Source organism: Dipodomys spectabilis, unplaced genomic scaffold (assembly GCF_019054845.1).
Source record: "Dipodomys spectabilis isolate Male_0828 unplaced genomic scaffold, ASM1905484v1 ptg000480l, whole genome shotgun sequence".
Lineage (NCBI taxonomy): Eukaryota > Metazoa > Chordata > Mammalia > Rodentia > Heteromyidae > Dipodomys > Dipodomys spectabilis.
Window position 1 is genome coordinate 1,400,534 of NW_024871157.1, and position 23,429 is coordinate 1,423,962.

Genomic DNA, 23,429 nt, shown 5'->3' on the forward strand with positions numbered 1-23,429 from the left:
GGCCAAAAAACCAAATTGTTTCTAATATAATTCTTTTTTTTTTTTTTTTTTTTTGTGGTCCTGGGGCCTGAACCCTTTGTTCTGTCCCTCAGCTCTTCAGCTCAAGGCTAGCGCTCTACCACTTGAGCCACAGCACCACTTTCAAGTTTTTCTGCTTATGTGGTGCTAAGGAATATAATCCAGGGCCTCATACATGCAAGGCAAGCACTCTGTCATTGAGCCCCCTTCCCAGCCCCTCTAATATAATTCTTAAGTTTAAGACATTTTTATGAAAAAATCTGATATCTCATTGAATTTTGTTTTAGATGTGTAGAAGAATTACAGCTAAAACTTACAAAGGCTAATGAAAATGCAAGTTTTCTGCAGAAAAATATTGGGGAAATAACTCTTAAAGCTGAACAGAGCCAGCAGGAAACAGCCAAAAAGCATGAAGAAGAAAAGAAAGGATTAGAAGAAAAATTGTTGGACCTGGTAAGGAGGGAATACGTGGAACTGTTTGTTATAAGGAGAGCAGGGGGTCCATGGATGGCCAAATGACACTCATGGCTTTGGGGATTCTGCAGGAAAAGAAAATGGAAACAAGCCACAACCAGTGTCAGGATCTGAAAGCCAGGTATGAAAAAGCCAGTTCCGATATGCAAACAAAGCATGAAGAAATCCTGCAGAACCTCCAGAAGATACTGTTGGACACAGAGGAGAAGCTGAGGACTGCGCAGGAGGAGAACAGAGGCTTGATGCAGGAGATGGAGGAACTGAAAACACAGGCCGATAAAGCCAAAGTAAGTCTGAGAGAAGTGGTACAGCTATGTGCAACTGTGTTATTGCTTGCTTGAGTTCTGCACCAAGGCTTAGAAAGTAGCAGCAAACGAGACCCATTGACTTGTCCTCACAAATGATAATTACTAGGTGTCAGGTGGATGGTGAATGGAATTTCCTATGGTCTCAAATGTTTTTGTCAGCTGCTCTTCCTTCTTAGAGATGGTGATAGCTACAGGTGTGCCTGATAGCCATCACTACCCCTGTGCTGTTTGTCCTCGTCACATAGCCTCTTGTTGTCTGAGCTCTGTTGGCTTGCTTGCAGTAGACTCTGGTGTGGGTGGGAAAGCATCTTCCTGTAGTCTTGGCTGAACATGCTGCTACCCCTGGGTTTAGGAAAGACAAACTACAGAAAGCAGAAGGCAGAGACCACTGAATGAATAGGACTCTTGTAAGAAGAGCCTAAAGCGAAAACTATGGAGAAGACTTTTGTGTGGGCCCAGAAAGCCTCTGTGAACTTAGTGCCAAGAAAGTTGGAATCAAGGACCCAAGAAGTATCTTATTAGTTAAGGCGTAGAATGTTGAGTTTCAGTATGTGGTGCTTTAACTCTAATAACTTCAGAAAATATAAGCTTTCTACCATTATTTTACTTTTTATTGTTTAAGGAAAGGTAAATACTTATTTTTATTTTTGATGTGTTACAGAAATGTTTATTATGCATTTAGTAGTAAGAAATGATGAAAACAACTTGAATCTAGTCTCACTAAACTCCTGCTGTTGTAGACAGTAGGTAGTTCAGACATTGAGAATTTGCCTAGCATTATTAGCAGGCCCTGGTTTCTGCCTCCAGAACTATCTGTTAAATAAATGAACCTGGGCACACATGTTAGAGGTTGCGGCTTCTGTCTTCCACATCCTGCCAATCAGGACTTTCTCTTCTCTCCTCTTAAAAACACCTCCAGTGCTGGGTGCTAGTCACTCACACCTGTAGTCCTAGCTACTCAGGAAACTGAGATCCGGGGATCATGGTTTGAAGCCAACCTAGGTAGGAAAGTCTGTGGCACTCTTTTTTTCCTGTGGAACTCATCTCCAATTAACCACCAGAAAATCAGAAGTGTAGCTATAGCTCAAAGTGCTAGCGAGCTAACCTTAATTAAGCAAAAGAGCAAAGGGACAGTATGCTCAGACCCTGAGTTCAAGATTCAGGAATGACACAAAACAAACAACAAAAGCCCACCTCTAATTTGATGAGCCATTTAATGGTGGATATGATTCCTGGATCTATTGTCTGTGGGTTCCCTTTATGGGAATAAACTCTAATTTTGTAAATGTTTGAAATGTTATTGCCTGGCCAAACCACAGCATTGTAGTTGTTGGTGTGAGGTTTTGCTGATTTTTATCTGGTGGTTTGTTTAGAAGTCATTTCATTAAAATGTCAGAACTCTTTCCCTCCAGAAGTTGCCATGTGCGTGTTGGATTATAGTAAAGTTTAATGTTGTATAAACTCTGGAGAATCTGATTAACTTATTACCTTATTATCTGATTGTCTTATTACCTTAGGGAAGTTTATACAATATTCATACTCCATTCCAGGAGGTCACAGAGTTGGTGAACCTGGCTTACAACTCACTGTTCTGTAACTCTGCTGTCTAATACAAAAATCACTAGCCCCATGAGACAAGTTAATTTTAGATTTGTTGCATCTTAAAATTGTAGGCCAGGTTCTAGTGGTTCACACTTGTAATCCTAGCTACTCAGGAGGCTGAGATCTGAGGATCGTGGTTCAAACCAGCCCTCCCAGGAAAGTACTCTTCTCTTCAATAAACTGCCAGAAAACCAGAAGTGGCACTATGGCTCAAAGTGGTAGAGCACTAGCCTTGAGCAAAAATTGCTCAGGGACATAACTTAGGTCTTGAGTTCAAGCCCCATGACTGACAGAAAGAAAATTGCAAATCCACCTCCTCAATTGTATTCAACACATTGAAAGTGCTTAGTAGTCACATGACTACTGTACAGGACAAAAAGTTCTGGACAGTGCCAGTATAGACATTGGGGTCAGATTATCTTGTAAATAATACTTAAAACATTCTTTATTTTGACCTGCTCCGTTTCCGACCTGGGCCGGTTCACCCCTCCTTAGGCAACCTGGTGTCCCCACGCTCCCGGGAGGTCACCATATTGATGCCGAACTTAGTGCGGACACCCGATCGGCATAGTGCGGACACCCGATCGCATAGCGCACTGCAGCCCAGAACTCCTGGACTCAAGCAATCCTCCGGGCTCAGCCTTCCGAGTAGCTGGGATTACAGGCGCGCGCCACCGCGCCCGGCCATTCTTTATTTTTAGTTACCAAAGCCCAGAAATTAGTCTGCACTTAAGTGTGTGTGTGTGTGTGTGTGTGTGTGTGTGTGTGTGTGTGTGTGTGTGTGTGTGTGTGTGTGTGATAGGATAGGATTAGATCAATCTTAGCCCAGTGACTTTATGAAATAAGGTCTTGCAGTTAGTTATAAAGAGGTGATTTAATTCCCATTGTAACCACTACCTTTTGCTAAAATATATTTAGTTTTGATAGTTATATGGTGGGGGGGATTTTTTTTTTTTTTTGCAGATGCAGCCTATAGCCTTATACATACTAAGCATGTGTTCTACCACTGAAACTATACCCTTGTCTGAGAATTATATTTTTACAAATTCTTCTATGAGGTGTGTGTGTCTGTGTGGTGTCTGGCGGGGGGAGAGAAGTAGGGGAGGAGGAAGCGTGGGTTGTATGTCCAGGGGCTTGAAGTCAGTCTGGGTACTGTCCTTGAGCTTTTTTTGTCCAAAGCTAGCACTTTACCACTTGAGCCAGAGCTTCACTTAAAGCTTTTTGATGGTTAATTGGAGCTAAAAGTATCTTAGACTTCTTACTTGGGGCTGGCTTCAAATTGCAGTCCTCAGGTCTCAACCTTCTGAGTAGTTAGGATTATGGGCATGAGCCACTGGCCGCTTGGCTTATGAATATTTTTTACAATGGATATAGTGGGGGCGATTGGAATGGCAGGAGAGAATCTTAAGCCCCGATGTTAAAATCAGGATGCTATTTCCTTCTGGTAGGGAGTTATCAGGAATAATTTCACAAGTTGTTCCAAAGATAAGGCAAGTGAATAAGCACTTTGCAAAGCTAAATTTGCTTTGTATTATGCCTTTATGAGATCTGTTTCTCCAGTTTCTTCCTCTTGTTATTTTATGGTTTCTATGCAGCTTACTGTGGAAAATTTAAAGTTTGACACTCTGCATTAAGTTATTTGGGCTTGCATTTGTCTGCTTGATTTCATTTTGTTTCCATTCTTCCCATCTTGTGTTTCTGTAGTCGCTAACTTATTTGTTAACATCAGCCAAAAAAGAAATTGAACTAATGTCAGAAGAGCTGAGGGGTCTGAAATCAGAGAAGCAGCTTCTTGCACAGGAAGGCAATGCTTTAAAGGTAGAAAAAGGTTCACTTTTATCAAAGTTGATAGAAATGGAGGCCAAAATAACTTTGCTTCAGGAAGACCAACAGAAACTATGGTCAGCAAACAAAACTCTCAATTTAGAAAAGGAAAAAGTTTTAAAAGAAAAGCAAGATGCTGAAAAGCTTTACAAGCAAGAACATCTTGATAAAGAAGCTTTGGCTATTGAGAGAGAAAAACTGCTGAAAGAAATCAGCGTTGCACAGGAAGAACTTTTGAAGATAAATGTGGAAAATGACTCTTTGCAAGCTTCCAAGGTGCACATGCAGACGCTCATCGAGGAGCTCCACTTCCGCACAGATGCTCTCATAGCTATGTCTGAGAGGGCTCGGGTAGAGAAAGACCACCTGGAGGATCAGATCAAGAAGCTTTCTGCTGAAAACCTTATCTTGACGAAAGACAAGGATGACATCATTCAGAAACTTCAGAGTGCTTACGAGGAGCTTGTCAAGGATCAGAAAGCCTTAGTCCACGAGATTGAAGAGCTCACAACCGAGAAGAGGTCAACAGCTGAGAAGCAGTTGAGCCTCGACAACATGTGCCTGGCCCTAAAGGCAGAACGAGAGAGCCTTCTCCAAAGCAACAGAGACCTGCAGCTTGAGAAGGACACACTACGTCAGGGTCAGGAGAAGCTGAGTGCCAGCCTGGAGGCTGCCCTGCAGGTCAAACAGCTCCTCAGCACTGAAGCTGATGCTCTGCGCACACAGCTGGACTGTGCCAGCAAAGCACTGAGGAAGGCTGAGCTGGAGACAAGGCAGCTTCAGGCTACCAATGCAAGTCTTACAAAGCTCCTGGAAGAGATTAAGACAAGCCGGGCAATCACAGACTCTGAGTGCATCCAGCTTCTTCATGAGAAAGAGACTCTGGCTGCCTCTGAGAGGAGGCTTCTGGCTGAGAAAGAAGAACTTTTAAGTGAAAATAGTCTCATTACTGAAAAACTCAACAAGCACTCTGAAGAAGCCACTCATCTTGAGATGAGTCTCAATGACAAAATCACATGCCTAGCTTCTGAGAAGGAGATAGCTTGTCAGAAAATTACTAAGCTTAAAAAGCAGCAAGACAGCCTCTTGAAAGAAAAATCGGCACTAGAAGTACAAATTGGAGATTTACTTTCAGAAAGAGAGAATTCCATCAAAGCCATAGGAGACCTTAAAAGAAAGTATGAGCAAGAGGCTGCAAGCCGAAGAATAATTGTTCAGGAGAAGATGAAACTACTTGGTAATATCGATGCTCTGAAGAAAGAGCTTCAGGAGAGAAAACAGAAAAATCAAGAGCTAGAGGCCAGTAAGTGTGACCTCTCTTTAATGCTGAAAGAAGCTCAGAATGCCAAAAGGGATCTTGAAAAAGAACACACCAACATGATGCAAGCAAAGGAGAGTTTGAATGCTGAGCTGAAGACTTGTTGTTGTGAAAAGAACATATTGCTGAGGGATGGTTTAAGCCTGCAAGAAGAATGTCAGAAATTAAATGAAGAGATTCATACAATACAGCAGTCTTTAATCCTGGAAAAAGAGGCCAGAGTGAAGGAAAATGAGTCATCCTTGTATGAAAACAATAAACTTCATGGCAGAATGGTGCTCTTGGAGCAGGAAGTGGATGGGTTAAGAGTATGTACAGAACAGCTTCAGTCTGAGAATTTTGTACTAATGCAAGAAAAAACCAAATTGGAACAACAAGTGGTAGAGATAATTAAGGAAAAGGAGCTCTTGAGCATGGAAACAGCTCAACTTGCTGCCAATATCGAGACCCTGAAAAGTGATTTTGCTGCTCTATCCAAGTCCAAGTTGGAACTGCAGGAACTCCACAGCTGCCTCACCAAGATCCTGGAAGATCTTCGGCTGAACCATGAGGTGGCTGTGGCTGACAGAGCCAAGGTGCTACAGGATAACAAGAGTATCCTGGCTGAGAAAAGAGAAATGATGCTGAGAAATGATGAGCTCCTGAAGGAGAAGGAGAAGCTGGAAGAAAACTACTTTCTCCTACAGAAGGAGATTAGCCAGCTGGCCAAGACCAACAGCCACATTTCAACCAACCTTCTAGAATCTCAAAGTGAAAACCGTACTTTGAGGAAAGACAAGAGCAAGCTTACCCTTAAAATTAGAGAGCTTGAGACTCTTCATTCATTTACGGTAAAGTGAGAGTTCAAGTATCGCACACTGGGACTACTTACTAACCCTCTGCACTAACATTAGTAGCTTACGTGGTTTTTTTCCCTCATTGCTACTCAGTTAAATCAGTGCAGACCCTTCATAGCTCATATGTCTCCAGCTGTTTGTTGCAGTCTGAAAGGACAGTTCTTTACTAAATATCTAATTGCAGTAGTCTCTCCCCCATTTAGAAAAAAATGGCAAACTGGGAATAAAAAAGATTCTTTTTTAATTTAATGGAAAACTGAAAAAGTTGTGATTGTTAAGAGCTTAAGAGCAGTAGTAGAATGGGAACATACTGAAGTACAGTTTTCTGCTATTTGGCTTTTAAATGTCTGATTGTGTCTTTTGGGAGTTAGATGACTCCACTGAAACCTCCAGCTATAGCTGAGTATAACTGCTATAACAAACCAAGTGAAACTGCAGGGTATTATTTTTTAATATTTAGCAGCCATTATGCATTATTTCCAGCTGTACACATCTTTTTTATTCACAGCCACAATTCATTACCCACAGTTTCTCTCATAGACTTTCAATTAAGTAGTTCTCTTGAAACACTTGAGCTTTACATTATAATTGCCCAAATAATTTATGTTTTTATGTGCAAATATTATCATCCTAAATTGAATGATTTCAAAAGCCCTAAATTTGAAATATCAAGAATAGTATTTTAAACTTAGTGCAATAAGTGTGATTAAGAAACATTCAGCTCTATGGGGAATTACTTTTTATTACCACGAGACTTGTCAAATGTAAGTCAGAATGATGAGAACAAGCTTTCCAGTGTAACTTGGAACTTAGATGTAGGTTTAGAGGAATATGGACATGAATTATTGAGAGATGGCCTGGAAAAGGTTTGTAACTTTATTCTACTTCAGAGTACAGACCCTTCACATGTCTGTTGGCTTTAGGGTTGGGTTGATGGCTTTGACCTCTGTGTGTCTCCCTTAGCCACACAGATGCTGAGTGCTGCCTGAGCAGCATAGCCTGATTGTGCCTGATGGCATCAGGAAGGTATTCTCCTTCTCACAGTGTTTTCTTGTACTTAGGCTGCTCAGACTGCAGAAGATGCCATGCAGATAATGGAACAGATGACCAAAGAGAAGACAGAAACTCTGGCCTCCTTGGAGGACACCAAGCAAACAAATGCAAAACTACAGACCGAAGTAATCAGATTTAAATGGTTTTTTGTACAAAGAACAGCTTACCGGCTTCATGGAATGTTTGATCACTAACTCAGGACTGTGTAAATTTTTGATGCTGGACTCATACAGGTTTGATCTGTGTTAGAGTCTAATACATGCCACATCCATATACTAAATAAAGCGGATTGCTTCATTACTTATTTAGTAGGACCAACCTTTAAGAATTGAGGGAGAAACCTAATAGTGTGGCTGTCAAAGGTAATTATTTCATGATAGCACTAGACAGGAAGTGCTGGTGGCATTCCTAGTTTCTGTAACCTTTATCTTGTATCACATTGTTTTTCTTCAACTCCTCACACATTGGAACCACTAAATTCCAGTCTCCATCCCTGATCTTGAGGTAGGCCTTTTCTTTTTTTTCTTTTTTCTTGGTCAGTCATGGGGCCTGAACTATGGGTCTAGGTACTGTCCCTCACCTCTTCAGCTCAAGGCTAGTGCTCTACCACTTGAGCCACAGCGCCACTTCTGGCTTTTTCTGCTTATGTGGTGCTGAGGAATTGAACCCAAGGCCTCGTGCATACAAGGCAAGCACTCTACCACTGAGCCACGTTCCCAGCCTTATGTAGGCCTTTTCTTGGCCTACTTCAATACAGATTCCCTTTTATGTAATTAGTGACTTCTGGAACTGGACATATTTATGGCATGAAGGTATTTCTGTTCTATCCATAGGTAATACTTCTCCTTCTTGGATAATTCCCTAATTCTCCTGTTTCCCCATTCCCAACTCATAGTAACTTTTTCTCTTTTTGGAAAGCTTCTACCTAAATCCCTAGCAGACAGACTCACTGAAATGGGTGTATAAATTTCTGTATACTTTCAGGTTTTTTGTTTTTGTTTTTGCCTGGAGCTTGCACTCAGGGCCTGGACACTGTCCCTAAGCTTCTTTTTGCTCAAGGCTAGCACTCTGCCACTTGAGCCACAACACCACTTCTGGCTTTTTCTGTTTATGTGGTACTGAGGAATCGAACCCAGCAGGGCTTCATGCATGATAGGCAAACACTCTAACACTAAGCCATATTCCCACCCAGGTTTTGTGTGTTTTTTTTTTTGTCGGTCATGGGCCTGAACTCAGGCCTGGGCGCTGTCCCTCAGCTCAAGGCTAGTGCTCTACCATTGAGCCACCTTCCCAGTCCCCCACCCACGTATTTTTTTAAGTCACAGGAAAGTAAGGTGTTTTAGAAGTAGATCAAGAGACGGGATGACCAAATGGGATAACTGTATGAAGACTAGGCCTCCTATGTGACTTTGCCAAGGCACTGACATTTTGAAGTAATGATAGGGTGAACAAAATGGACAATACTATGAGAAGACAAGTTTATTAAAAAAAAAAAACAAAAAAAACTGCCAAGTGCCAGTTGGCTCACGCCTGTAATCCTAGCTACTCAGGAGGCTAAGATCTGAGGATCACAGTTCGAAGCCAGCCTGGGCAGGAAAGTCTGTGAAAGGTTTTTATTTGTTTTTGCATTCCTGAGGCTTGAACTCATTGCCTGGACACTGTCCCTAAGCTTCCTTTGCTCAAGACTAGCATTCTAGCCAGGCGCTGGTGGCTCAGGCCTGTAATCCTAGCTGCTCAGGAGGCTGAGATATGAGGATCTCTGTTCAAAACCAGCCCGGGCAGGAAAGTCCATGAGACTCTTTAATAAACCACTAGAAAACTGGAAGTGGCGCTGTAGCTCAAGCGTAGAGCGCTCGCCTTGAGCTGAAGAGCTGAGGGACAGTGCCCAGGCCCAAAGTTCCCATGACCAACAACAACAAAAGACTATCATTCTACCATTTGAGCTACAGCGCCACTTCTACCTTTTTCTGTTTATGTGGTACTGAGTTCTTCATGTATGTTAGACAAACACTCTTCCACTAAGCCACATTCTCAGCCCCATGAGAGACTCTTATCTCCAATAAACTACTCAGAAAAAGCAGGAAGCGGTGCTGTGGATCAATGGCAGAGTGCTAGCCTTGAGCACAGAGAGGCTCAGGGGCAGAACCCAGGCTCTGTGTTCAAACCCCAGAACTGGCATGCATAATAGCTGAGACCAGGTGCAGGTGATTCATGGGTATAATCCTAGCTACATAGGAATCTGAGATCTAAAGGATTTCAGTTCAAAGCCAACCCAAGCAGAAAAGATCTACAAGGCTTGAGCTCCAAAATAAATAGCACAAAGCTATACTGGAGGTATGAGCCCAAGTAGTAGAACACCAGCCAAGCAAACAAGCCAAATAGACATGAAGCCCTAAATCCAATCCCTGGTATGAGAAAGTAAGGGGGAGCAAGCTAAACACTTACGATTCACATCTATAATCCTAGCTACTTGGAAGACAGAGATTGGGGGATCAAGGTTAACTAAGGCTGATTATTGTTGCATGCACCTGTTATACAGCAAAAAAGGGAAGTAAAATATGAGGAGCACAGTCTACACATAAAGCAAGACCTTATCTTGAAAATCTTCAGTGCAGAAATAACCAGCACGTGGCAGTGAGTGCCCGCTTAGAAAACTTGAAGGCTTAAGTTCAAACCCCAGTACTGAAAAAAAAGAGAAAGTACTAAAAAATCATAAGGGAAGACAGGCACTGGTCACTCATTCCTGTAATCCTACCTACTCAGGAGGCTGAGATCTGAGAATCTTGGTTCAAAGCGAGTCCAAGCAATAAGGTCCATGAGACTCCTATCTAATTACTCACCTGAAAATCAGAAGTGGAGCTGTGGCTAAAAGTGATAGAGTGCTAGCCTTGAGCAAAAGTGCTCAGGGACAGTGGCCCAGGCCTTGAGTTTCAAGCCAGAAAAAAAAAAATTCAAAATTTGAAGCCAGTATGAACAAAAGTTTAGGAAATGTCTCTAACCTTTAAGGTTGAGATCAGAGAGAATTGTGCATCTGTTGTAGCCAGACCAGAAGTCTGGATGAACCATGAACCATATCTTGGGCCATTGTGATATTTCCTTTTTCTTTTCCTTTTTTTTCTTTTTCTTTTCTGGTTGTGGGGCTTGAACTTAGGGCCTGGACGCTATCCCTGTGCTTTTTTGCTCAAGGCTAGCACTCTACCACTTTGAGCCACAGTGCCACTTCCAGTTTTCTGGTGGCTAATTGGAGATAAGAGTCTAACCGATTTTCCTGCCCCAGGCTGGCTTTGAACCTGGATCCTCAGATCTCAGTCTCCCTAGTAGCTAGGATTACAGGTGTGAGCTAACAGCATCTGATTGATATATTGTTTTTCTTGATCATAAATTTGGGATGATGGAGGGCATTAAAAGGAAATTGGTGGTATTAAAACTAACAAGACACTTTCTAGATTCCTGGCTGGTGGCATATGAGAGAACTCTCTTTATTGGCTGTAGAAGACAAAGACACAAGGCCCAGAGAGTGAGTCTTACCTTAGGATCACGCCATGTCATAAATAGCCTCTTTGAGCTTTCATCCTTGACAGGTGCTTTGCATGCTGAGCTCCAGGCACCTGCAAAAGCTTCCCCTTAGTCACTCCTTCTATTCCAGCAACATACCTGGCTTCCTCACCAGGGGCCAGACCCTCCACCAGCTGTATCCCTTAAGGAAAGTGCTGGACCTAAATGTGTACAAAATCCCTTTGGTCTCATATGGCTTGTTTCTCTTCATATTAAAGTTCAGGTGGATACCTAAAACTTTATACAGTCAACCAATATGGTAATTCAAATAATTTTTATAATAAGGATTATGTAATTTTAGTACCAACACTGGAAAAATATATCCAGCATCACTAATATATAGAGAAGGGAAGGGAAGGAGTCTTGTTTAATCACAGGGAATAATCCTTTGTCACTGATTTGTGGTTTATTTCTTGCCTTTTTTTGGGGGGGGGGGGTCAGTTATGAACTTGGGGTTGGGGTTGGGGCCTGGACACTGTCCCTGAGCTCTTTTGTTCCAGGTTAATGCTCTACCACATTGAACCACAGCACCACTTCTAGTTTTCTGGTGGTTCATTGGAGATGAGTCTCACAGACTACTTGCCCAGTCTGGCTTTGCACCGTGACCCTCAGATCTCAGCCTCCTGAATAGCTAGGATCAAGCTTTGTGATAAGTACTGGGAATTGTACACAAGATGAAAGAGAGCTTTTGTTTTAATTTATGTTTGACATTTTAGCCAAGTGAACAGAAAATGTAAGGAAGAGACTTGGAATTTATAACAGACTTGTTATTTATAATCTCTTCACTTAGGTGAACTCCCCCTTTTCTTTGTTTTACAAGTGACTAATTTCATCTATTTTAAAATGCAGTTTTTATGAATAGTTTGAATATCCAGCCAAGTCATTGGAAAATGAAATAATTTCATCAAGTGTTGTTTTTTCTTGGTATTTAAGTTGGATACACTTAAAGAAAACAACCTGAAAAATGTGGAAGAGCTGAACAAATCAAAAGAGCTTCTAACAGTTGAGAATCAGAAAATGGAAGAATTCAAGAAAGAAATGTAAGTTTATGTTCTTTGAAAGAAATTATGGCCCTTATTTTAAATTGCAAAAAGGAAAACTTGCCTTGCATACATGAGGCCCTGGGTTTATTTCCTCAGCACCACATAAACAGAAAAAGTCAGAAATGGCGCTGTGGCTCAAGTGGTAGAGCGCTCGCCTTGAGCTGAAGAGCTGAGGGACAGCGGCCAGGCCCAGAGTTCAGGCCCCATGACCGGACTCTAAATAAATAAATAAAACTGCAGAAACTTTGTTTCAGGTTATCTTGTCATATGGAATGGAAGTAACCTCTCTAAAATTTGTTAGAAATGTTTATACTTGCAGTGTTGAGGGGAGAACCTAGCACCTTGATTATGCTGGGCACTGAAGACATCTGCAGCCCCTAGAAATGTTTCTGTGAGTGTTTTCAGAATCAGCCCTGCGTGTCTTGGGGTTGGACTACAGGATCCCTTTTCTTCATGAAGTGCATCTCCCCACTATACACTGGAGACAAGCCAAGTGTCCTTGCCTTTGGACTATGGCATTGGATGAAAATGACACTTTTTTGTTTTGTTTTGGTTTATGGTGCTTGAACTCGGGACCTGGGAACTATCCCAGCCACAGAACCATTTCTGGTTTTCTGGTGGTTAATTGGAGATAGTTGTCTCACAGACTTTCCTGCCTGGACTGGCTTCAAACCGTGATCCTCAGATCTCAGTCTCCTGAGTAGCTAGGGTTACAAGCATAAACCACCAGCATCCAGCTAATAACACTTTTTTTTTTTTTTTTGCCAGTCTTGGGGCTTTAACTCAGGGACTAGTCACTGTCCCTGAGCTTCTTTTGCTCAAGGCTAGTACTCTACCATTTGAGCCACAGTGCTACTTCTGTCTTTTTCTGCTTATGTGGTACTAAAGAATTGAACCTAGGGCTTCATGCATGCTAGGCAAATACTTGCCGCTAAGCCACATTCCCAGCCTAATAACACTATTTTTTTTTTGGGGGGCGGGGTCCGGTCGTGGGGCCTGAACTCTTGGCCTGGGCGCTGTCCCTCAGCTCTTCAGCTCAAGGCTGGCACTCTACCACTTGAGCCACAGCGCCACTTCCGGCTTTTTTTTTTTTTTTTTTTTGCTTATGTGGTGCTGAGGAATCGAACCCAGGGCCTCAGGCATGCAAGGCAAGCACTCTACCACTGAGCCACCTTCCCAGCCCCCCTAATAACACTTTTTATAGGTTATTACTGTAGGATATTTGTCCTCTTTTGGTTGCTGTATTAGCTCTTTATTTTAATTTGCCTTACTTCAGTCTTTTAATTTAAACAATGACTTTCTAAAGACTTGTAAGAGATGAGAATTGTTGAAAGAGAAGGAAGAGGAATGCAAATATCATTATAACAGGCCACATAATGCTGAGACTATATAGGCTCTGTGTGGAGAGTGCTATCTGGAAAATATATACTGGCTTAGGATGATTGCATCTTAAGCTAAAATCTTCTGATTTGTCATGGATTGAAGAAATGAAGTTTACCTGCTGTGTGTGTGTGTGTGTGTGTGTGTGTGTGTGTGTGTGTGTATGTGTGTGTGTGTATACATCATCCCATTATTAAAATTCTGAGGGCACTCAAAAATAATTCTTTGTTTTTAGGGGGGATGTCAGTCATGGGGCCTAAACTCTGGACCTGGGCACTGTCCCTGAGCTCTTCAGCTCAAGGCTAGCACTTTACCACTTGAGCCACAGCACCACTTACAGCTTTTTCTGCTTATGTGGTGCTGAGGAATCAAACCCAGGGCCTCATGCATGCAAGGCATGCGCTCTACCACTGAGCCGCCACCTCAGCCCCTCAAAAATAATTCTGAAGCTGGGTGCTTGTGGCTCACCCCTATAATCCTAGCTACTCAGGATGCTGAGATCTGAAGATCACAGTTCAAAGACAGCCAGGACAGAAAAGTCCCTGAGACTCTTATCTCCAGTAAGCCACTAGAAAACCAGAAGTGGTGCTGTAGCTCAAGTATTAGAGCACTTGCCTTGAGCTGAAGAGCGCAGAGACAGCGCCCAGGCCCAGAGTTCAAGTCCCATGAACAACAACAACAACAAAAAATAAATAAATCTGAAAACACCTACAAAAATATTTCTAGAAGGTAGGAATGTAGGTATATGTACACACATGTACACATACATACACACATATACATACGTGGATCAATTGAATGATTGATCCACAGTTAAAAAATCAATCGTTTCAAGCCAAGCACTGGGGGCTTCTGCCTGTAATATTAGCTACTCAGGAGTCTGAGATCTGAGAATTGTGGTTCAAAGCCAGCTCCTACAGGAAAGTCTTTGGGAGTCTTCTCTCCAGTTAATCACCACAAAGCCAGAAGTAGAGCTGTGGCTCAAGTGGTGAAGTGCGGCCCGTGAGCACAAAAGCTCATGGACAGTACCCAGGCCCTGAGTTCTAGCTTCAGGACCAACACAGAAAATACATTAATCATTCTAGCTTTTGGGGGGTAAAATTCCTTCTCAGTTTTACTTCATTTACTAAATAAATAAAAAATTTCTCTAAAAAGCTCTATTTGGTGTTCCAGGAGAATTTTGTATAGATTTGTACCCTTAAATCATTAATGCCATCCCAGAATGGCATTTTATAAGTTGGTGGAGAAATAAAAATCAAGAAAATATAACATGTCAGGCACTGCCACCCATTAGACAATTGAGTTAAAAATAGATGTGTTCATGCATCAGCAGATGGATTCCTACCCAGATGACTGGATTCAGAATTCAGCCCTGCAGCTTGCTAAGTGGAGTTTAATCAGCACAGACATAAAATTTCAAAATTGTATTGAAACCTTCTATAGCATAAAACTAAAATCCATTTATCAAGTAAAATATTTTGAATATCCATGTGTAAAGGATAATGTATTCTTATATGTTTAGGGCTAATTTTAACAATAAGAAATGTTTTATAAATATATGCTTTTATATGTTGTATACTGATTGTATTCATATTACAAGTTAACTAGCAAGTTATATTTTTGTAACTTCCTTTGATTACAAATTATCATTGTGGAAAGAATACCATCAAAATATAATACCTGTCATTTAATTAGAGGACTATTTCCTTTGGCATTCCATCTCTGTGTCCTAAATATATACTCAGATTCACATCAGCAATTGATTCTGAAAGACACTGGTCAATTAGATCATTGTACTTTTATTTCTGCCAGAGAAAAACAGATTACACATCTATACAGCTAGAATAGAGTGCTGTGGCAGCAAATTATATCACTTTATTAATGTCATACATTTAACATAATTAATAGAAATATTTCTAAAGACAAAACTGTAGTGACCATTTCATTTGTCTTTTTTTAAAGCAAAATTCCTTGTTAGAGGGTAAGCAGGGGAGGTGGGAGGGTGGACATTGTGTTTATTAGGTTTAAAAAATGCAGTAATTGTGGGTGGCCATCTCCTTTCGAGATGCTAGTGCTGGGTGGCCTCTCCTACATGTAGCTAATAGTCTCCTGTTGTTATAGACCCTATTGAGCATGTGACCCAGATCTATTTTCCTCAGTGCTGTGAAGCTGGTTGTCTCCCACAGTTTCCTTGCCTGTCTTGTTTCTATGGTAACCCTGCACTCACTGTCCTTGCAGAGAAACCCTAAAGCAGGCAGCAGCTCAGAAGTCCCAGCAGCTTTCGGCATTGCAAGAAGAGAACGTCAAACTTGCTGAGGAACTGGGGAGAAGCCGAGACGAAGTCACAAGTCATCAAAAGGTCAGTGGAACTTTGGTGTAGGGGTTTCTAGATCTGTTGTGCTGACCTCTGTTGCTGTTTTCGGTATACTTGGAGATTGCTCAGAGATATATGTGGTATGATTGGGCAATTCCAGATGCGATTTCAAGTTACCTGGGCTATATGTCTCCTTGTTTTTAAGCATGCTGCTTTTACATACATTTTAGAATTAATTGACAAGTCCACTAAATACACACACACACCCACACACACACACACCTACACCTGCTGTATCTGATAAGCAAGTAGAAGATAAGATCTTTATTAATCTTCTAGGAAGGCATTTAAGTGCTTGGATTTCAAAATGATTTTTCACTTAAAGTTTTTTTTAATTAGTTTTAAGGAAACCAATTTCAGAATATGGATTTGGTGTGAAGGTTAACAGTTAATTTTAAAAAGAATTCTGCTTCTCTTTAAATTTAAAGAAAATGGTTAAGCCTTTCGCTAATAGACCTGTGAGTATGTGTGCATTCATGTGTGCTGAGACATGTGGAATGTAGGTTATAACTGGGATGAAGCATAATCCATTTGCTCATATTTAAAACAAACACAGAGGTTTCTGACACCCTTTGATTAAACATGGGAACAGAATTTGTTGTAAAAGACAAGATATTCTGCTTTGTATTCTTCTCTAATGTCAAATCAAAGTACAGAATTATTAGCCACATCGGAGCTAGAGCAGCAGCTTGAAATCACAGCTTTAAGTCATTCAAATCATTCATTATTACTTTGTACTACAAAGGGACCCCACACACACACACCAATTATACAAGTATCATTTATAACTTGGATAGAATACTTTCGTGTCACTGTTGAGTGCAGTTTTTGGTGAAAGAACTTTTTGGAGAGTTGATTTCAGACCACAAGGTATTTGTTTTGGCTTCTCAAAGTTTTCCTATTCTTGGGCTGGGTAGAGTGCTTGCCTTGTGTGCATGAAGCCCTGGGTTCGATTTCTCAGCCACATGAGCAGAAAAAACCAGAAGTGACACTGTGGCTCAAGTCATAGGGTACTTGGCTTGAGCTGAAGAACTGAGAGACAGCGCCCTGGCCCAGAGTTCAGGCCCACGACCAGGGGGTGGGAGAGGGGGAAGTTTTTCTATTCTTTTTTTTTTTTTTGTCGTGGGGTTTGAACTCTGGGCTTGGGCACTATTCCTGCGCTCTTCAGCTCAAGGCAAGTACTCTACCGTTTGAACCACAGTGCCACTTTTGGTTTTCTAGTGGTTTATTGGAGATAAGAGTCTCTGGACTTTCCTGCCCGGGCTGGCTTTGAACTGTGATCCTCAGATCTCAGCCTCCAGAGTAGCTAGGATTACAGGCATGAGCCACTGGTGCCCGGCTTTCTATTCTTTTTTTTTTTGTTGTTGTTGGTCGTGGGGCTTGAACTCTGGGCCTGGGCGCTGTCCCTCAGCTCTTCAGCTCAAGGCGAGCGCTCTACCACTTGAGCTACAGCGCCACTTCCGGTTTTCTGGTGGTTTATTGGAGATAGGAGTCTCACGGTCTTTCCTGCCCGGGCTGGCTTTGAACCATGATCCTCAGATCTCAGCCTCCTGAGTAGCTAGGATTACAGGCGTGAGCCACCAGCGCCCGGCTCCGGCTTTCTATTCTTTAATGCCACATTCTTCAGATTTCACAATGATGTGATGCTGTTGGCTGAGAGTAGCTAGCTCATTGACTCTTACTTTGTGACAGGCACACCTAGACGTAGCTGTCATTTCACTTAATCCACATTAAAATTTGTATGATAACACTCTTTTTATCTCCCGTGTAAAAGAGAAAATGTCAGCAAAAAGAAGATTGTAATTTGGTCAATGTTATTTGGCTAGTGGTGTCAAGGGATGTGTGTCATCTTCGGATTTGGGTTTGGGAAAGAATCAAAGAATGTTGACTTACACAGAGTCATTGCTGTCCTTTGATCAGCATGTGAGAAATTGGAGTTCATGAAGAAAAATAGAAGCCCTTTGACCTGAAGAGGTTCTTTTATCCCCCCAGCAACTAGCTAGAGCATCTAAAAACATTACTGTATCCACAGAACTTAGAAGATGAGTTAGGATAGTTCTGAGTCTCTTCCCTTCTTGTTTTTGTTTTTCTTTTTCATTTGATTGTCATTTCATTGAACATCTCTAGTTGAGAGAGTATAGTTTATAATAGGAAGAACACAGAGATCACTCTCTCCTATTGTGACTTGAACTGGACTGATGATTATGTTTCCTATCTCTGTCACTCAGAGCTAGCTATAAGGAACTCTGGAGATCTGACACCTTGAGCATAGGTTTTCAAGGCTCTTCTCCATCCTAACAGCTCTGTTCTCTTTACAGAGGGATTCAGTAGCTTCCTATTGAAAAGGCTTTGTGATTAACAGTTTTAAAATAAGTCATTTTTCAGGGTGCTAAAAAATAGTGCCTCAAAGAAGAGCTAGAAAGTAACTTCTTCCTTTTTTCCCCTTGGACAGTTCTGGGATTTGAAACCTCATGCTTACCAAGCAGGTTTTCTACAACTTGAGTCAGGCCGGCAGCATTTTTGCGTTAATTATTTTCCAATCTCACTTAAAAATCCTTGGCTGCCTTATACCACAGTCTTCCTACCTATGCCTCCCCAGAGCTGGGACCGCAAATATGAACCACTGTGCCTGTTTTGGAGTGTTGTTTAATCTCTAAAATTAGGAGTTTTTGCTGGCTGCTGGCACCTACCTATTCTTTTCTTTCAAACTTGTAAAAAAAAAAAAAAAAAAAAAACATAATCTGGTTTCTGCCTTTATTTTTCACCTCACATTTTTCCTGACCCCTTGCTGACTGCTGTTTGACTCCTGCAATGCCTCTTGCTGAGTGCTAATGAAGTCCAGGTTCTTCCTTTCTGTTCTTTGTGAACATTTGATCTTGCCACCACCTCTACTCCCCGCTTTCCTCCTTGACACCTTCCTCCTGATGTACTAGTCTTTCTCCAGCATCTCCTGGCACTCCTGGCTCCTACTCTTTTTTTTTTCTCTCTCTCTTTTTTTTCCGGCCAGTCCTGGGCTTGAACTCAGGGCCTAGACACTGTCCCTGAGCTTCCTTTGCTCAAGGCTAGCACTCTACCACTTGAGCCATAACACCACTTCTAGCTTTTTCCGTGTATGTGTTACTGAGGACACGAATCTAGGACTTCATGTATGCTAGGCAAGCACTCTACCACTAAGCCACATTCCCAGCTGTGGCTCTTCCTCTTCATATGTCTGTTTGTGTCTTTTCTTCTCCTCTTTCCCCTGTGAGCACTTCCTCACTGTCAGAAGGCCGCCCTGCCTCTACTTTCAAGCTGAGCTGCACAGCTCTTGCTGTGCTCCTTAACGGCATATGTCACATTCAGACTATGAGAAAGAAGGAATGCTGGAGTGTAAGTGAACGGAGTTAGAGTAAACAGATACACAAGTGTAAAATGAGCATCTTGTTTATGGTGAGGGCCCAGGTGCTTTACAGATTTGAGATATATACTTCATGCCTGCTCTTGCTACTTCACATGATTCCCATTGCCTTCACTTTTATAGTTTTTGTTTTACATAGCTGAGGTTGTTAACAGCTTCTTCACCAAATAAACAGGGCATTTCTACACATCAATGGTTGAAGTGTTGATGTGAACTTAAGCTGGGTCATGTAGTTTCAAGATTAATGGAAACTATGCAGAGCATTCTTTTCAGGGGCAATTCTAAAAATAATGTGGATTTTCTATAGAAGTCACTTCAGGTGGTCGCATTGGAGAAGTCTGGTTTGTCATTTCTAAACCTCACATGTATTCTACATTGTGAAAAGGAATTCTAAAAATAAAATGATGTGAATTCTTCAATAGAAACAGGCACCTCAAGTGGTCACTGTTGAGATGCTTGTTTTGTCATTTTCAAACCGTACATGTATTCCACCTTATAAAGATAGCACATTACTGATCTGTCACTATGGGAACAGTTCCGAATTCCCCCTGGTAATTTGCAAAATGAGGCTCCAGCTTGCTTTTGGAAACTGGACAGGGATTAGATGAGTCAGTACTGTATATCATGAGCAGCTTCCTCAACACAGGTCACAGCAGAGGCAGTGTATAAAAACTAGGGCAGCTCACACCTGTAACCCTAGCTACTCAGGAGGCTGTGATCTGAGGATTGTGGTTCAAAGCCAGCCCAGGCAGGAAAGTCTGTGAGACTCTTATCTCCAATTAACCACCAGAAAACTGGAAGTGCACTGTGGCTCAAGTGGTAGAGCATTAGCCTTGAGCTAAAGAGCTCAGGGATAGCACCCAGGCCCAGAGTTCAAGCCCCATGACTGACCAAAAAAAAAACCCAAAAACTAGCATTAGCTCTAAATTGATCTATGAATAATGGATGCCTTTTAAATAGGCCTGATTTCCCAGACACAAATGTTCTAAGAAAGGAAGGCTGTTTTTAGCCTCTCATATTATTTTGCAAAATTAGTGATAATAAACTGTCAGAATTCTATCTGCTCTTAGGATTCTGAAATTGGATTACAGAATCTCTTCCTTTTAATACTAAATGATACACAGGGTCTAAAACAATACCAATTGAACAACGAAATTGTTGAAATTGTTTTGTGTAGCTGGATGGGAAAGTGAGAAGAGGTGAGATTGGAACATATTGTTAACATGTGTGGGCAATAAAAAGAAATCCTTTGCTATATAGCTAAATGAAGTAAAAATATATCTTAGACTAGTGTTAAAGTTCAATGTTAGAGCACTTGCTTACATCTTCAAGGCCCTGAGTAATGTCTCCAGTGCCACAAAAAGGAAAGAGAGGAGGAAGAGGGGAGAGAGGGAAGGAAGGGAGAGGAGACATAGGTAGTTCTCACCTGTAATCTTAGGAGGCTGAAATCTGAGCATCGAGGTTCAAAGCCAGGCCAGGAAGAAAAGCCTAGGAGATTCTTATCTCAGTGGCTCAGTGTTAGCCTAGCCTGTTTGAGGTCATGGGTCTAATCTCTATAATTACAAAAAATAATTTAATAAAATAAATGCACAGTACAAACCTAGTAGTATTTCTTAGAATGATGTGTCTTGTAGTAAACTTTTTATATTCTTCCATTTTTCTTTCTCTTGTAAAGTTAAATTTTGCTTTATAAAAAAAAAAAAAAAAATCCCTCTGATTACCTTGCCCATGTAATGGTAACCCCTCTGTAGGGTATTTTCACAATTAAAAAAAAATCCCTCTAGCCGGGTGCCAGTGGCTCGTGCCTGTAATCGTAACCACTCAGGAGGCTGAGACCTGAGGATCAAGGTTCAAAGCCAGCCCAGGCAGGAAAGTCCGTGAGACTCTTATCTCCAATGAACCGCCAGAAAACCAGAAGTGGCGCTGTGGCTCAAGGTAGAGTGCTAGCCTTGAGCTGAAGAGCTGAGGGACAGCGCCCAGGCCCAGAGTTCAAGCCCCATGACCAAAAAAAAAAAACAAAAATCCCTCTTACTACATGTAATGGGTATGTCATTCAGCTAATGTTGATTATGTTTACTTCTAAGTGATAGAATTGAGGAGCTTTTTTCTTTCTTTTTTTGAACTTTTTCTATATAATATGGCTTAAATTTGTTTAAAAAGAACATGTATTGTTTTAACAAAAGTATTCTTTGAGGGGCTAGGAAGGTGGCTCAGTGGTAGAGCACTTCCCTTGCATGCATGAGGCACTGGGTTCGAGTCCTCAGCACCACATAAGCAAAAAGAAAAAAGCCGGAAGTGGCGCTGTGGCTCAAGTGGTAGAGCACTAGCCTTGAGCTGAAGAGCTGAGGGACAGCGCCCAGGCCCAGAGTTCAGGCCCCACAACCACACCCCAAAAAAAAAAGTATTCTTTGAGCCAGGTGTCAGTGGCTTATGCCTGTAATCCACAAAAACCTCCTTGGTCAGTTGTTGTATTCTGTCTTGAGCAGGCCATATGACACTGGCAAAGATAGCTCTACCACTTTGAGAATTGGAACCCTAAACTGTCTGCTAACCACCGTCTGCTAATCACATTACCAGATTGCCCTTGAGACAGGGATCCCAGAAGTATATTCCTTTCCTCTCCCCCACCCTCCTTTTGTTTCAGGAAGGGCTTTGCTCCAAAATACTGGGGGGTCCTCTTTTCTCCTCATTACTTTCTCCACAGCAGAAGTCTGTCTGTCTGTGTATCTGTGGTAGACGAGACTGGAAAACCTCACACAAAAGGAATTTTATTTTATGCTGTCAAGGTCGAGCTATTATTTTGGACTTCAGAGCACTGCTTAGAGAAGAGACTAAAATATCCCAAATGAATCACCTTAGCAAAGGAATCAGTGAGAAAAGAACTGGGTTTAGCATTGGCTCAATTATACAAGTTCAGTCGGGAATTCCTCATTCTGTGAGAGCCTGGCTTCCATGTGCCACAACTAACTCATTGAGCGCAGGGCATTCTGTCTGGCACATTCGTTTACTCAGTGCTTCCTTAGAAGTGCCTACTAAGTGTCTGTTCCAAAGACAGGAGATAGCAGTGAACAGAACAGAATAGTGTTCATTCTTTCTTGGAGATTTTTATTCTAGAAGTTTAAACTTACAGTAGCAGGACTTGTATATGTAACGACTTTGAACATACACACGGCTCCCATTTTCTCAAGATAGTATTTGTCTAAACTTAAGTGATATGTAAGGCAAGGTACCCACCATGTTGCTATTGTTTTTTGTTGTGGTTGTTGTTTATTTGATAATACTAGAATTTGAACACAGAGCCTTGTGTTTGCTAGGTAGGTGCTCTGCCAATGGAGTTAGTTTTCTTTCCACTCTTTTTGCTATCTTTCCCTTGAAATGTTTTAATATTGCTTTGAATTGCTCATGCAGCAAAATCAGCTATCTTAGTGGAATAGGAATGTGGAGAACCTCTACCCAAAAGCTTAAACATTAACCTCTAGATTTCATAATATACATTTATGTTCAACATATGTGTGTATGTGTATACAGTTAAGAATTTTTAAAGTTGGGGGCTGGGAAGGTGGCTCAGTGGTAGAGCGCTTGCCTTGCATGCTCGAGGCCCTGGGTTCGATTCCTCAGCACCACATAAGCAAAAAGAAAAAAGCCGGAAGTGGTGCTGTGGCTCAAGTGGTAGAGCTCTAGCCTTGAGCTGAAGAGCTGAGGGACAGCGCCCAGGCCCAGAGTTCAGGCCCCACGACCGGACCCAAAAAAAAAAAAAAAAAAGAATTTTTAAAGTTGAAGGTGTGGAGTTGTGAAGACTTGCCTTGCAAGAGTAATGTCCTAAGTTCAATCTAATACTGGTCAGGTGCCGCCACTTCTGGCTTCTTTTGTGTAGTGTTTTTGGAGATAAGAGTCTCAAAGGGTTTCCTGCCTGGGCTGCTTCAAACCAGGATCCTCACATCTCAGCTTCCTGAGTAGCTAGGATTATAGGCATGAGTCACCAGTGCCAGGTGAGATGAGATTCTTATCTCCAATTAATCACCAAAAAAAATGGAATTAGATCTGTAGTTCAAGTGGTAAAGCTGTAGCCTTGAGCACAACAGCTCAAGGATAGTGCCTAGGTCTTGAGTTCAAGTCCCAGAACTGGCACCAAAACAATAACAACAAAACCTCTAGGACTGGCAAAATGTATTTTTTTTAATATGAAGACCTCATAGTAAAGTACGGTTCATAATTTATACATAATTGTTAGCTACACTCATTTATAC

The 23,429-nt window shown here is 41.6% G+C and overlaps 1 protein-coding gene across 5 annotated transcripts in view; it reads left to right on the forward strand.

The window, feature by feature from the left end:
* Window positions 1-23,429, forward strand: part of Clip1 (CAP-Gly domain containing linker protein 1) — a 99,709-nt gene that overhangs the window by 61,543 nt on the left and 14,737 nt on the right. For 4 of the 5 annotated variants that reach the window (XM_042668928.1, XM_042668924.1, XM_042668925.1 and 1 more), the window contains 5 exons: window positions 306-471; window positions 564-779; window positions 7,442-7,558; window positions 11,922-12,028; window positions 15,650-15,770. In XM_042668928.1, coding sequence (XP_042524862.1) covers window positions 306-471; window positions 564-779; window positions 7,442-7,558; window positions 11,922-12,028; window positions 15,650-15,770 — 727 coding nt within the window. Of the gene's footprint in view, window positions 1-305; window positions 472-563; window positions 780-4,106; window positions 6,375-7,441; window positions 7,559-11,921; window positions 12,029-15,649; window positions 15,771-23,429 lie in introns of all 5 variants that reach the window. The other variant, XM_042668927.1, reaches the window with a different exon arrangement.